This window comes from Amia ocellicauda, chromosome 8 (genome assembly GCF_036373705.1).
Source record: "Amia ocellicauda isolate fAmiCal2 chromosome 8, fAmiCal2.hap1, whole genome shotgun sequence".
In the NCBI taxonomy this organism is placed as follows: Eukaryota; Metazoa; Chordata; class Actinopteri; order Amiiformes; family Amiidae; genus Amia; species Amia ocellicauda.
In genome coordinates, this window is record NC_089857.1 from 12730455 (window position 1) to 12745958 (window position 15504).

The window sequence follows — 15504 nt, forward strand, 5'->3', positions numbered from 1 at the left end:
GTCTGGTACTTGGCTTGCATGTCATAAATACCCGAATCAAAGAAGAATGATCAGTGATTACAGTAAAAAAACGGTCTTCTAGATAGTGGTACAAATAGATAGTACAAATCAATATCAGGGAGTGTATCAAGAGAAACGAAACACTCGTGATCAACAGTGTCCAGGTCAACAATGGAAATGAATTTCAAGTCAAACCCTTTCTGGTGACTTCCTGTTTAGTAGCATTGCAGTCCGTGGAATCCCTTTTCATTGATTCTAGTCCTGGACGTCCGTGTATCTTTTATATTACAGTTTGTAATATGCAAAGCAAAGTAAAAAAAAATCCTCCCCCTAGTGAACAAACAATGACCATTCTCAAGCCTTTGTTAAGGCAGTGTCCATAAGCACTCCCTCAGTATTTGTACATAATTGAAAAGTATTTACATTTGTAGTTATATAGTTTAAGAAAGAAACAAAAAACAAAAACAAGGAAAACTGATGCTACAGAAACACAGGGCAGCATGTCTTCCCATCCCACACTTTCCCACCTATGTTGACACAACCACTCCCCTTCTCAAAACCTGCTTTCTCTGTTTAAAATGTATTTCCACCATCACAATATATTTTAACAGCATACATTTGATTATATTAGATTGATTTTACCAAATTAAACCTGATGAGGAAAAATACATCTACATTTTCTCACATCACTGTCAATCTTCTGTTGTGTCAAGGAAAGATAACAGGGCCAAGCACTCTTGGTCCTCATGTATTGAAGGTATTCAGCGCTTGATGAATTAGAGAAAACTACAGGACAGGATTGGTGCTCTCCAGGAACAGCCACCACCACCACTGAACTATAACACATCAGAACTGTAGATATAGATAAATAATAACACCACTACGCTAGGAAGTTTATCTCTGGGTATTGAAAACAAAGTATGGCTTTATAAAATCCACCCAGATCAAATGTAATAAAATTGAGAAAACGGAAGAAAAAAAACAACTGTTCAAATTGATGAAATATAATCGAGCAAGATTTCAGCTTATTCTCATGAAAAAAAATTGTGTGATTTTTTTTGTCATCTTCTCAGTAATGCAATGCTTAAAAAATAATCTTAAAAAATACACTGGAGACTTGATAGTTCATAAATACTAAAAAATCCACACATGGTCATGGTCTTTTGGGGGTTGAACTATTAGCTACTTTTATAATCATGGTTTTTCCATTATAATTCAAGTATTTTGGCTGGATAGCTCAGCAAAAAGAAAAAAAAGAAGGAGAAATGTTAGATTGCCGAATGATGTGTATATACTGCATGCTTTGGCACACATTCACTGTGATAACTTGTTAAAATACATACTTCAGAAGGCCATGGAACAGGGAAGAAAGAAGAGGGATAACTACATTAAAAACAAATTACATAATTAGCTAGTAAATGAATATCAATAATTATAGTCAGAACTATTCACACCCTTCACTTGAAACAATCTCTGAGTTTAAATCAAAACTTTGAGCGCTCTGCTTATTGCAAATTATACACCAGTATTTGATTGCATTTTTTTCTCTTCGTAGAATTAAGTCTTTGATGAAAACCAAAGGCATAATTTTGAACAGGTTTATAATTTGCAATTAGATGGTGGATCTAACTTTTGCTTTAATCTCAAAACGTGTTAATTGGCAAATCATTTAATTGAATAAATATTGTTTAGAACAATACTTCCAGAGCTTGTTGAGTAGCATTTCAGTCCAGCTGAAACACTCCATAGAAATCAGTGGAGCCAATAGAAGCCAGTGGTTTAAATCTCTATATGTACAAATACACGTCTCCCGAATCTGCCTTCCATTAATAAAAGACTGTCGAATTGTGCTGCTGAGCTCAATTCTGCACACTTTGGGATGTGCTGGATTCTGAGGTAAACATTTTTCACCATGCAAGTAAATACTTGCCGAATCCCCTGGCAATATCTGATTTCTACATTTTGTAAAGGTGGTTTGAAACACAGTCGGTCTCGTATAAAAATTTGGTATGCATTTTGTGTTTGGTTTCTTCAGGTATTTAATAAAGTTATCAGAGCTGCTACACTGGTGTCTCATTAAAATGTAGCTTAGTGAGCGATTGTCCAGATTGGGTGAATATATTCCACAGTTTGCTGGTTGTTTATTGTGTTATAACTAACCAGATAACACCTACTGTAGGTATGTTTCTTGTACATCAGACCTGGGGCTTGCATTACAAAACAATGAGTCTTCCAATTGAACTGTTAAAGATGCAGAAGAGATGCTGCAGTTCAGATTCCCAGTGAAACTCCTGCTGTGTTTGCAGAGACATGGCAAATCCAGCTGGCAACTGCACTTTCAACTGGAACATCCAAATGGATCCAGGAAATAAATCATCTAAATCGAGCTGTGTTTTTTTTTTTTTTTCCTTGGTTTTGTAAACTGAAGATGTGTCTAATTTGTGTCTTTGTGGACTGGCTTTTTAAAAGTGTACTGTAGAATACCATGGTACAATCCACAGTAAACTCGAGGAGAGCAAAGTGAAAATCATGGTAAAGCAAGGAGAGGTGTAGTAAACATTGATGCAACCATGGAAAAAGTGCATGCATGAAACCAGTCAAAATTACTTTTACTCATACTGGTCTGGATGTATAAATTCAAAAAGTATTTAAGTCTTAATTTGGCATCGTTAGCCCACATGAAACAGTCTAAAACAGACAGCACAGACACACCTCCTCTATTCAGCCTTTATTGTCATTATTGGACAGTGGAAATCATGTATAAATCACACATATACACAGTATAACTTGTGAATGACTGGTGGTTACCCACCCAAATGAGTTAACTGCTAAATATAGATTTTATTTGTTTCCAATACAAACACAGGCTTATGCCCATTCACCTAACAAGACTACCTGTAATAAATGTACAAAGTTCTGATATTATAAATGAATTACAAAAAAGGCAGCTGAATTGGCTAATAGGGTATAAAAATTTGGTAGATTCTATAAATACAATGAAATGCACCAAGCGTACTCTAAAAAGAAGTTAAAGAAAGCATCACAGAATGTATTAAAAGAGTTCTACACTACACTCGGAGACACCTGTGGCACATTAACGGATGGGAAGATGGAGGAGGGCATAAAGAAACTAAATTAAGAGTTGTAGGGGCAGGATTTGCAAATACCAATGCAAATTCTTATAGTACAAGCAAGGAGTGACCATGAAGGGCAGCAGCAGCACAGAGGTGGTAGACTGGGAGGGGACCTCTCTGACAGTTGGAAGGCGTTAGGCGTCAGACAGGGACATGTCAAAAACAGCTGTTGTGGCTGATGATTGATAGTGTTTTTATTCTGCCATCAACAACAAAATGGCATGGGGTTTGGGGGGGTGGGGGCGAAGGAATTGAACCAAATGCTAAAGCTCACATACCACAGAGTCTTAATACTTGAGCTAAAAGACAATTTCTTTAGAAGATTATGTGCTTCTAAATACCAAAACAAAACAGAACACAGATCCGGAGCCCAGCATAAATTGTACAGACTTAAATCAATGTAGGACTTTACATTTACATTTATTATTTTGGTCTTTCACTTAAGTTAAATGCTCCATTATAGGTGAACAGAAGAGAATTTACCACAATGAAGAAGAAAACGCTATACCACCAACCTGTTCCATGGATAAAACAAAACAACACAAGAAAAAACAGACCAGTTAATTACTTTTTCAGACTTCGAAGATCCAGCTAATTCCTATCTACAACACACAGACACACACATTTCATTGGCTGAGAATGAGGATCCCTAACTCCACTTACTTTCAAGGGTAAACCTATTCTTTACTCTTTTTTTCCTTTAATCTGTAACATTTCAGATAGTTCATGCTCTGCCTTCAATGCTGTTGCATGCATATCAAGATATTTATCTTTTGGTAATATATAGAGATCTCTTTTCTAAATGACTGCGATTTTCTCTTAAATATGAGTTTGTTAGGTTTCAGATCTGACCCATCCAGATCCATATAATGCCAGCTGCGTTTGGTGGGTTTCCTCCTTAAAATATAAGTCTGAGGTTGTCGTTTTTTTTAAAGACACTGAAATGTATTTATTTTTATACACATCAAGTAAGGCCTTAGACTAGAACTAAAACATTCCTTGTTATCAAGATAAATTACTAATGCACTCGACATCCATGCTTGTGATCCAATCTATAAATCAGGCATATGTATTATAATACAGACTAATCAGTAGCATTGTGCAAGTTTGCATTTGAGCTACCTGTATATTCAAAGAGCCAACTGTCGTATCCAAAAGAATGCCCTATGCTTGAATGTTACCACATTGTTTCAATAAGATGGCACTAATAGTGGTAAACAGGAAGTATGTTTGTCTGAATTACTTTTTTCCCCTTGTTTGTTCTTTACTGCTTTGTTACTGGACTACTTTCTGTCATGAAGATATGTTGTCAGTGTTCATTTCTATATTCCTGATCTGTAACACCAAGAGTACAGTGAAAACACCAACATCGTTAGCACAGTTTCTAGTTTTGTCGCATTTTTGTTCTCTTCAGGGGTTATGCTCTTTTTCATATTCTTCCGGGCTCCAAGTCCTTCTCTTCCAGGAGACTGATCAACTGGCTGAAGCTTTCTTTCACTGCTTCCATGTTATCTACCGAACAGGGCTCAAGTATCCATCGTTTTCCCCATGCCAATGGTTCCAGTTCAAAATATTTCTTTATCTAGAGAAAAAGGAGAGACAAAAGTACATTTTTAACAATTTCCCTTTTCGGTTGTTGCAGACCACCTTCCAAACTTATGTCAGCACCAATAAAGCTGATGAAGCCAGTGTATTGTTTTATTTGCTGACAAGTTTGGCAGATCATTTGTGCTCTCAATCCTTGGTGATGAATCTTGTGTTTGTGAAATAAAAATGGGTCTGACAACCCCTGAGACCAAAGGCATCAAACTATCCAGCAGAACCGCAATGAACAGAAAGATTGAAGCAATCTTGTTGTTCCAATTAGTTTTCCATACACAGTAAATAATCCGTACACTTTGCCTGGACATACTATACACATTGTTATCAAATCATGAATTCAGTGGGGATTTACAATGAGGAAAGACTGAAACTTCACACCTAATCTTGACGAGAAGAAAGGAGGAATAGGAATAACACAAAAAGTTAAAAAATAAAATAAAATATAAAAAAAACCTAATGTGAATTCTGGCATTTGACGGTGTTATTAACAGTCAATTATAAGAACTGTATTGGTACAAGTTTAGTGCTGGATTTATTTTAATGTGTTGGCAGTTCATTACAATGAGAGAAGAACAAAACCATCTGTGGCATAAAATGCATCTGAAGAAAAAACACAGTAATTCCATATTATGTTCACTGAGTCTCACCATGTCTAAATCCGAGTTACGAGAGCAATTTTCCAGATACGTACCGCAGGAGTGTATTTCACTATGTGCTAATAACCTTATTTCTGTTTCTGAGATATTGAAATCAAACCGTACACTTAAAGCAGCTGTAAAATACTATATAATGCCACTGTGACACGCCTGCACTGCTTGGCTCATTCACTTTTGTCACTGACGGTAATGACATCAACTCTGTTCATTAGCCAAATTTTTAAATCAAGTGATCTTTGAATTTATTTTTTCATGTATTATTTCTAAAGGCAGAGTCAGGGCTGTGACTCCAGCCTCAATAGAAAGAAAGGCTGGAGTAACATGACTGTGGCTCTATAAAATGCAGTCGTTATTAGTTCTGGAGTGACGCAGGTTTACGTATATATGACATTTAAACTAAGAATCAAAGAAACAAACGAGCAAACAAACAAAAAAAACATGACAGAATTTTACCCACACAAAAAATATGGGCCAGAATATGCAGAAAAGATGTAATCATTATTTTTTTATTAACATAAAACAAATTCTCAAATATATAAATCTCAATATAATAATTAAGGAAAAGATGAGGACTGGAGGAATTCCAATATCTTTTAATGGCTGTTCAAAACTTTATATATATATATATATTTTTTTTAAATTCCATAATAAAAAGGCTGTCTAGTTAATCAATAAAAAAACAACACCAAAAGAAAAGCAAGAATAAATTAGTTTAATCTAATCTACAACTGATAACATGAGTGGTCTTTAGTCATTAATTCATTGCTGAAAACAAGAGAGAAACATTAAGCGGTGAGGTATTTACACAAGTTTAAGAATGTAGTTGTGTTTAAAATCAAAATCAAACAACACAGAACAAAGATTAAGACTATAAAACATACTGTAGTTTTAAAACACAAAATTAAATCAAGTATCCTTCACGTTGTGACCTTTTTTGTAAGATAAGACGCATTAAATCATAATAAATGAGAAACAAGGCCGGGGACACTGAGGAGTGGGATGTTTCTAAGTGCCGCTCCCAGTGGTGTGAGGGACATCACAGGCTGTAGTCAACCTTGACCTTAGACTTAGGACAGAACTTAAACATCAACCAAATTTCTGCTGAGCATGGCACCCAGCCACCAAGACTATGACTATATTTCATCACACTTTCTCAAAGAGTTCTTGATTTATGGGGAGTTTCACCTTTGACACTGGGCTCAGACAGAGAACTCTCCCCTTTGACCTTCAACAGCCAGGGTAAAAATTGCTATCAGCATATCGGGGACACCATCACCACACCCAGCATGTCCTCCCCCTCAACTGCCAAATCACACCATTGCTCTGCCAGCTGCTACCCTCAGACTTAATTTATATTCCTCTTCAGTTACGTTCTTTCCCTGAGTAACCCAAATTACTTCCAAAATTCACAAAAACACATTTCAGATTCTTTCATCCAGCAAACACCTTACCTGGCTCACCATCACTCAGAAAGCTCTCAGAACGGAACACAAATATGGTCAAATAAGGAAACTTAATATCACGTTGCTCACAAATGTACAGACACACACACAAAAATAACTTACACACACACGCACACATACAGAAACACGCATACACACTCTCACACACACATGCACGTATATATACAGACACATATACAAACAAACATACTCTCTCACACACACACAAACACACATACAGACTCTCACACAAAAAGGCACTGTGTTAAATATGCAGCCAAGTCATTTTGAGAGCAGTTTAAGGGATCCAAGTATATTTGGCTCTGCTTTTGCATTGTACCACAGTTTCAAGGGAAAAGTAGTTAAAAAAAAAAAAAAAAAAAATTAATGGGGGGAAATAAATGTTCATTGGAAATAAATGAGAGAATTACAAAAATCCTGCACAGATTCCACAATAGTAATCACAAGCAATTTGTATTCGGAAGATTATAGACTGCTGCCTGTCAGAGAAAATACAGTTATCCATCCATTACTGGGCCACATTTATTCATTATAAATTAAACTCATTATTTGATTTGTCAGCAGAGACAGGAAAAACCGCCTGTTGGTGCGGATCCCGGCCCCAGCTCTGCCCGGTTGTGTGTACTTTAATATAGTATTTAAGCGAACCTGCAAACACCACAGAATATAAAGGAATTAGGCTTTAACACAGTCAGTGCCCTCCAATCCATCCAAGCCATCTTCCTCCCTCGATGAAATGCACTGATTTATGTCGCTGGATGTTGCCGGGCCACAGCCGTGCATCAGGGCCAGAGACTTCTCTTTCTTCTGAAGGAGTCTTCAGTTCTAAACCGTGTCTTGATTATAGTGTTACAGGGGTTTAATGACAGATTAAATCACATCAGTGGTGTTAGCCTGAGGGTCTGTGGAAAGCTGAGCAGACCCAAACACTGTTAACAAATCTGTCTGGGTAACATGAGCCCAGCAGACCTTCGTTTCCCCGGCTGTCTGTCAGGCCCTCTTCTGGAGGTCTGAGGGCTTGCACTGGCAATCTGTCAAAACACGGAAACTACCTCGTTGAACAGCCTATCCATCACACCTTCACTGTTACCCTCGCTCATGCAAGACGCCCGCCGAACACACGCACACGCCTCCTAACCATAGCAATGCAGTTTGGAGTGAAAACAAACAGAGAAATCCAAACAGGAGTTACATTTTCCTGTGTCTTTACTGCTCACACCGTGGGCCACTGCCACGATTTATATTCACATGCGCACAACATCTTGTTACAAGCACTCCTTTCCCAGCGCTTCATCACATACAGATGTCTTCATCATGGGAAAAGGAGAGGGGGGAAAAAAAGACAAAGCTGGCACGGGGCTGAAACGATTCCCTTCACCAATCGGAACAGAACAAATATTCTGCGACTGGATTAAATGGTGTGCTTGGGATGTCGAATTAGAAATGGACTTGAAAATGACAGCAGCCGCATTTTCGTATTAAAGAAACAAGCAGCTCATTTGCATCTCCAGCTTACAACATAACTCTGCCGAACACCGGAATCTCTCAAACCAGTTATTAACTGCAGTGAACCAAACAGTTTCTTTGGGATTACCTCTTAAGTACATTTACGTTTACTTAAGAGCCTCGTGTGACAGTGGTAAGTCCCCTCAGGAAGTGGCCAGATGGCTTTCCGAAGGACCACTAGGTCACCCAGTCTAGCCTTTTCCAGGTCATTGAGAGCCTATACGTGAACTTGTTTAGCCGGGAAGCTGATTATGTCTGTGAAAGGTGTACTGATCTCCAAAAGTTACTCTCTAACCCATCACGTGTAGCCCTTCTGCCCCAGACATCTGTCTGCCAAATAATTCATTTATTCTCCAATCGTCTCAGTGACAAAGATTTAAAAACAAAGTGAAGTATCTGATAAGCAGCATCAGTGGCAAGTGATCCTCTGGCATGTTTGTGTGTGTGTGTGTGTGTGTGTGTGTGTGTGTGTGTGTGTGTGTGTGTTCCCCCTAAGCGAAATCACTGTTTTTGAGGGAGAGTAATACCAAGAACTTGAGAAAATAAAGCCGCATCTAACTCTTGTTGTAATAACCATGACAGACAGCTCTATACACTGTGGACTATAATCCTTATGGGAAAATATTGCGTCCTCTTTGGTAGTGGGCAGCACAGCCACCTAACTAGGCATGAGGTGACCACCTATAGTGTACCCTGCAATCCCCTTTCATTGTTCATTGAGTTTTCAAATGTGAAGCATTATCTGAAGATCCACGAAGGGGGTCTGGTGTTCTCCGACCAAGAATTAGGCTATTTCACAACCACATTTACTCACACCAATTTTGTTCACTGAAAGAAACGAATGAATTTGCCCCGGTAAATTGTATTACAGTATATTTTTTTAACCGTTGGCCATTGCTATGAGGACAACACCACAGGGAAAACAATAGGAAACAAGAAAACCAAAACAACATTGTTCAGTAATTTATTGAAACCCTTGCTCTGTCCCTCTCAATGTATTTAAGTCGTCTTGGCCTCAGTCTGTTGGGAGCTTCTCCCACAGTATTGGGCACGTATACTGCCTTGATTATATCTTGATCCAGAGTCTGGCTTCAGTGAGAGGAGGAAAAAACAAAACAAAACGTACTTGTGCCAAATTATGCAGAACAGTGTGGGGTTTTGATTGTCACACAGACAGCAGCCCTCAAGAGACAGAGTTCATCCTCCCATTTACAAAAAAAATAATACAAAACACTCTTTGAGCCAAGCTTCTAGAACTTGCCAACGAATCCCCTGTCTGGGACTACAACCCTTAAGTGATCATACCATTCCAGTTCCAAGTGCCATCAAACTTTTTATTTTTATTATTGATTTATTTTTAAATGCAAGCTGTTTATTGCAGTCTTTACATAACACAAAATATTAATTACTGTCGGAACTACCCTCGTTAAAAGCTTCTTAAGAAGAAAGTGATACAAACACATAGCCTCGAGTGGCTAATTAAAAAGAGATCGGGTCATTTCAAACCCTGACAGACGTGGGTCCTCTTCGTCAGCATAGTGCAAGGATGTCCCCGGCTGAGGCAGCGAAATGCCTCCCTTGCCATCCATCTCTGACCATCACTAATCTAAAGAGGCCCGCTTAACATAGGGAGAGGGGTGTGTGCAGTTGTGCGCCCAGCTGGTCTTTGAACACTATTGCCTCTGATATTTACAGACTGTGTGTCTGTGTCAGGCAAGGTCGGCTAGGCTCACTGCAGACGTTATTGAGGTTATATATACATTATTTAAATCTCTCTGTCTTCATCACAATAACAAAAAGACAAACCTACATTATCATCAACGTATCAGGTAAAAGGCAATAGTTTTTTTTTTTTTTTTTTAATGCAGAGATAAATGACTGAAAGGAGTCCGATAGTGTGTGGTCCATTTTTTTTCCTGTTTTATATTGGGTATGCAATGTATAGGACAAACTGATGAGAGGGGACTAGGAGGAGCAGAGCTGGCTGCTGGGTGGTAAGCTGGCTGCCAGACAGTAACCTCTGTGGCTTCCCAGGCGTCTGATGAACTGAGCAGTAGGGCAGTGGGAACTGTGTCCATCTTCCAATTAACATCCTCTCAGCTGCTGAAAGAAAACTAAGCTATCTGTCTGACAACATGTCTCAGGGGAAGACTGTGCGTCTGTGTTCCCCCCGGGTTCAGAGCCAGAGTGCAGGGGACTGGGATTCAATATCAGTTCCGTAAAAAAGAGAGAGATAACGAATAAGAAACTGAAATTAAAAAAACAGACCAGTCTCAGCACAAAAAATAAAGACCTTCAGCTTGGGAAAAACAAGTGATCTCCTTTTACCTACCTACTTATATACTATAATATATAAAGACACACAAGGGGGTCTGAAAAAGAGAGACCCAAAGTGTATAGAAGTGCTACATAAGGCTCAGAGGAAAATTAATTGGTGGAGGCACATAAGCACCAGCAAAATGTTTAACAATAAAAGCATGGAGGATCCTCACCAATTTGGCAGAATAGTCTGTGGTTTGGAGTAATCCTTCCCCGACTGAATGGAGATACCTTGCAGTAGTTTTCATGGCAGTTGGTGATGCTCTAATCCAGAACCGTGAACTACAGGACTTTTTGTTCCTGGTAGTAAGGATCATCCTTTTCATGATCTGGGTGAATAAATGTCATCCTCTTTTTAGGATTCTTGTGCTTTGTAGACTGGACAACGCCAATGACAGACCTCAGACTGCGCTCATAATGACACAATAAGCCTAAGTTTGTTTACAACCCTAGTAATCGGAGACTACGGATGGCTAGATGCATCTCTCACTGTACAGCGCTCTCCCACTCCAATCCTGGCCGTGTCACTGGCCAGCTGTGGAGGAGATCTCCCACTGTGCAGCTGACTGAGGTCTACCTTGCCGAGGTGTCTTGCCTCTGGGGAAGAAACGCAACTTGCCACAGTATCATTCTGCTAGTCTGAGGACTGAGAGACTGGGGCACTACTGAGGAGGGTTTGCCCATCCTTCTTCAGACACGGATCAGCGGCGACCGTGAAGAAAAGCATATTCGGTTGTCCAGATTGGTGAATGCAAATGGGTATAGTTTGAGTTATTCTAAAGTCATATAAATGAATAAATACATAAACAAATACATAAATACATACATATAAGTAGAGGAGAATGTTGAATATTTTGTGCTTGCCTCGTACTTCATTGGAAAATTAACAACACTGCTCTTCACACAGCCTTTGTTTCCTATGAACACACTCACAACAAATCCCACAGGAGTTATACAGAAAAAATTCTAACAATAATACAAAAATAAATACATAAAAGTGTTTCTGTTTTATAACTTTTAAATTAATTTGGAGAAAAGGTTGCTTTAGGCTTTTGAAACGGTTTTGGTTTTTTTGGTAACACATTTCAGTGCATTTTTATGTTGTATAGTTAACCTATAATTCCCATCCCTCTGGCTCAGTCTGAGGTGTGGAGTGGATTTGACTCTTAGTTAACGGCACCTGCTTTAACTTCAGATAAGTCAAATATGAAGAGAAGTACACCTCAATACAAAGAGCATAGACAAGATTTGCTACTGTCACCAAAATAAGCTTCCAACAGGAAAAAAAACGGGAAATGTTCAATTTAAGAGTCTATCGCCTAAAGCCAGAGACAGAAACCTTCTCTAAACATACATTACAGCTGAAAAAAACAAAAACAAAAAACATTTGCCCACAGAATCAATCTTGAAACACTGACATCTTCCTTTAGGCTAGCATTAGATTATACTTCATTGCAGGTTGGGCATCATTCAATAAACCCATTAGAAATATGAGAATGTTTTTTTTTGTTTTTTTTCTGATTTTCCAACTATCTGACAGAGGAGTTACTAAGTTTCATCCCAGATCCCACTCTTTCATAGCAAATGTTATATTTTCTATCTGTAGTATCTGACCTGTGTCAAATTCAGCTTTTTAAGTACTGCTCTCTGTCTGAAGGGCACAGAGATGGAAAAAAAAACTAAAAACATTTGATGTACTATTATGTCTTTCTAATTATATTGTGTTCTCTCTGGGAATACAGAAAAAACAGAACAACAGATAGAGCTAGCGAAATTGAAACATGAGTACAGAAGGAGGGAATTACACAGACTTGTCTATTTATGCCGCTGACGTTTACATAAACATACATAAATTAGAACAGTTTAACAAGAAAAGTAAAGACGAAACTGACATATTGATGTAGCTTGTATATATTTAGGTTAACTGAAGTTATACTCACAGATTTATACTCTTTTCATTTACTACTTCTGTATATCCAAAACATTAAGACTTCCTCATTATAAATCTACAATCCATTGGAGAGATGGAGCAGTTCATGGTATAAAACAGTGGACTAGTTCTGCACAAGATTGTGGATAGAAAATATTACGCCTCCACCACCAATCTAAAAAAAATCTATACATTTATGAATTTACATTGACCCAGTAGAGATCTCACTTCCTTTGTATAACAAAAAACATGTTTTGATGTCAATTTTCCTCTTGGTTTCTCGTGTTGTTTGCAATGTGTGGCTCAGCTGGGTCAGAGTCAACGGGACAATGTTCTGGTTAGGTCTTAAAAGCCCTAATGTGGTCCCTTCACAGTGAAGCTCCCCTGGCATGTGAGCAGCACTGGGAGTAGTTAATGAGTGAAAGTACCACACTCAAATATCAGAGACAACCAATTACTCTGTCTGAACGCTGGCTTGTAAAGCTATCAGTCACTTGTAAAATGGTCTGCTACACACCCGAAAGATATTGTTGAAATAACCTGAAATGCATTTACCATGAAATTGATCCTTCTTCATTTGTTAATTCTAAACCTCCTAAAATCATTGTCATGTGCAATGCACAGGGCAACAAGCACATTCCAACTGTGCCTTTTAAAAGTTTGTGTGGAAAAAGGTGCTTCTCAATTATCCCAGATTTGCAATATCACTCCCCATCAGCTTTCCAAAAAAAAAAAAAAAACTTCTATAAGCATCTTTGGACCACCAATGCATAGAGCTTTAAAATATGGTATCTGTGAAACTCTGCAATTTTAAGGAGAATTCAAACTGTTGCTGACATTTCATTGCACAACAGTGAGGCCAAATTGTTTTCAAACGATATACCTGATGTGTTTTTTCAAAGGTAAAGAAACCCCCCTCCCCTGTGACAGACCCCCGGGTTAAATGTTACTTTCTAAAACAAACACGCCGGTGCAGCCCTGCTTGAGTAGGCCGGGAGATAAACACCTTCCTATCAAGACGAAAACACGTACACAGTGAACAGTACAGCCTTACAGCTTCTCTTGAATATTGAGCTGACGAAGCAGGTGGCATGATGCACAGAAAGAACATATCAAAATAGTTCCTGAGGGGGAACTACAATGCTGCTAGGAAACCAAACAACCCAGCCAAGATCAACACACCACGGCTGGAACCGAGCCAGAATCTGGCGAAACACCAAATTTAGACTTACACCAAGACTACGTTGAGTTTAGATTTAGTGTCCTCCCTTTGAAGACTGGACATAATTTCCCTTAAGTAGAACTCACAGGTTCAAAGTCCTTCAGACGATACATTCTCCTGAAAGGTGAGCTGACTGATGCCAAATTAAAACAATCCTCAAGGGTTTCATAAATCCACTGAAGAAGCTACTAGATAATTTTAACAGACAAACTGTGGGAGTACAACAGTTACTGCACTTCAAGCCAGGCTGCGTTAATGAACTTTCCGTACAGTCCGAGACTTTCAATGAAAATAAAAGACACCCAGCTGGATTCCCATCTGATTGATAAGATGAGGGCAACCTTTCTTTTTTTACTACTGTATGCCAGGTTTTTATTTACTGCTGAATTGCATTTTGGCTAACAGCTTCAGTTGAAGTGAACGTTAGCAACTCTGCAAGATCTGGAAGGGCCACTGAACAAATCTTAGCATGGTTATTGATGTGTCAGACCATACAAACCAAGAATTTGATTAATTAAATATCTGGGTTAATCAGGTACCATAAACCATATATATATATATATATATATATATATATATATATGGTTCTCCAACTGTGGTTCTCCAAAATATGACTATATATATAGAATATGGTTAATGATTTGTTCTTTGTTTAAACATTATTTTAATTTAGTTTAATCAACTCTCATTTAACACATAGCTGATTGCCAAATGAAGAAAGTCCTTGGTCATTACTTCTGATAAAAATAAATTAATTGTGTAGTGTCTAATATAATATAATAATGTTCACAATGAACAAAAGTACATCACCACAATGAAACAAAATGAACATTCCCTGAGTCACATGACTATTTAAGCTGCAAATGATAACCTTGCCCAGAACGTGGGGGATAACTGGAGTGTGTATTAATACACAACAATTTGGTAAATATATTAGCAGTGTGTGTGTCTAGCTTAATCGTTTTCCATGTCTTGTATGGATCAGAGATGGGAATCTGATCAGAGCTCCCCCAAAGCAGAGAATGGTTTCCACAGCAAGACTTCAGAGCATGAGATCATGAGTTCTCCTCGCTGGTGCTGCGAATGCACATTTTTCAGCCCCGGTGAGCCCGGCGCTTTGTCGAATTCAACATACACAGCGAGGTCAACGAGTGTGTCATAACCCTCGTGCTGATTGTGACCCAAGACATTTACAAAAAGCGATGAGGGAGGTAATAGGAAAATTGTGTTTGCCTGGCCTTATTACAGATTTACAGTAACTCAATTTATTAAGGGCCATGAGCTGCCTGACAGCTAACATCTGGACTCAGTGACTTGAATAGGGATCTGGCAGGCCGCCATGCCCCTTTAACAGGCCTTGTGTATGCGCACCTTCCCCAGGTTGAGCGCTGGCCCTGGAGGGGGCTGCTTCTCGGCTGGCCCACACAATGGAGTAGGAGAAACCTCAAAGCCAGGAGGCCTGCTGAGAGGCACAACTGCTCTGCTCTGACAGGTGACCTGCTGGCAAGCTGCAAAAACTAATTCAACATACAGTACTCGTAACAATCAAAGTGTCCATCTGAAAAAGATTTAAAACTTATAAAGTCCCCCTCGCACAGGCTCGAGGGACATCTGTTTGAAATTCAAGGTTTCTCATGTTTTTCTACTTGTTAGTTTTCTGTAATGCATTTTC

The 15504-nt window shown here is 38.7% G+C and overlaps 1 protein-coding gene across 2 annotated transcripts in view; it reads right to left on the bottom strand.

Annotated features, from left to right (window-relative positions):
• Window positions 1-2715: 2715 nt before the first annotated feature.
• Window positions 2716-15504, bottom strand: part of arl15a (ADP-ribosylation factor-like 15a) — a 141198-nt gene continuing 128409 nt past the window's right edge. For both annotated transcript variants that reach the window (XM_066712068.1, XM_066712069.1), the window contains exon 5: window positions 2716-4716. In XM_066712068.1, coding sequence (XP_066568165.1) covers window positions 4564-4716 — 153 coding nt within the window. In that variant the 3' untranslated portion in view covers window positions 2716-4563. The remainder of the gene's footprint in view (window positions 4717-15504) is intronic.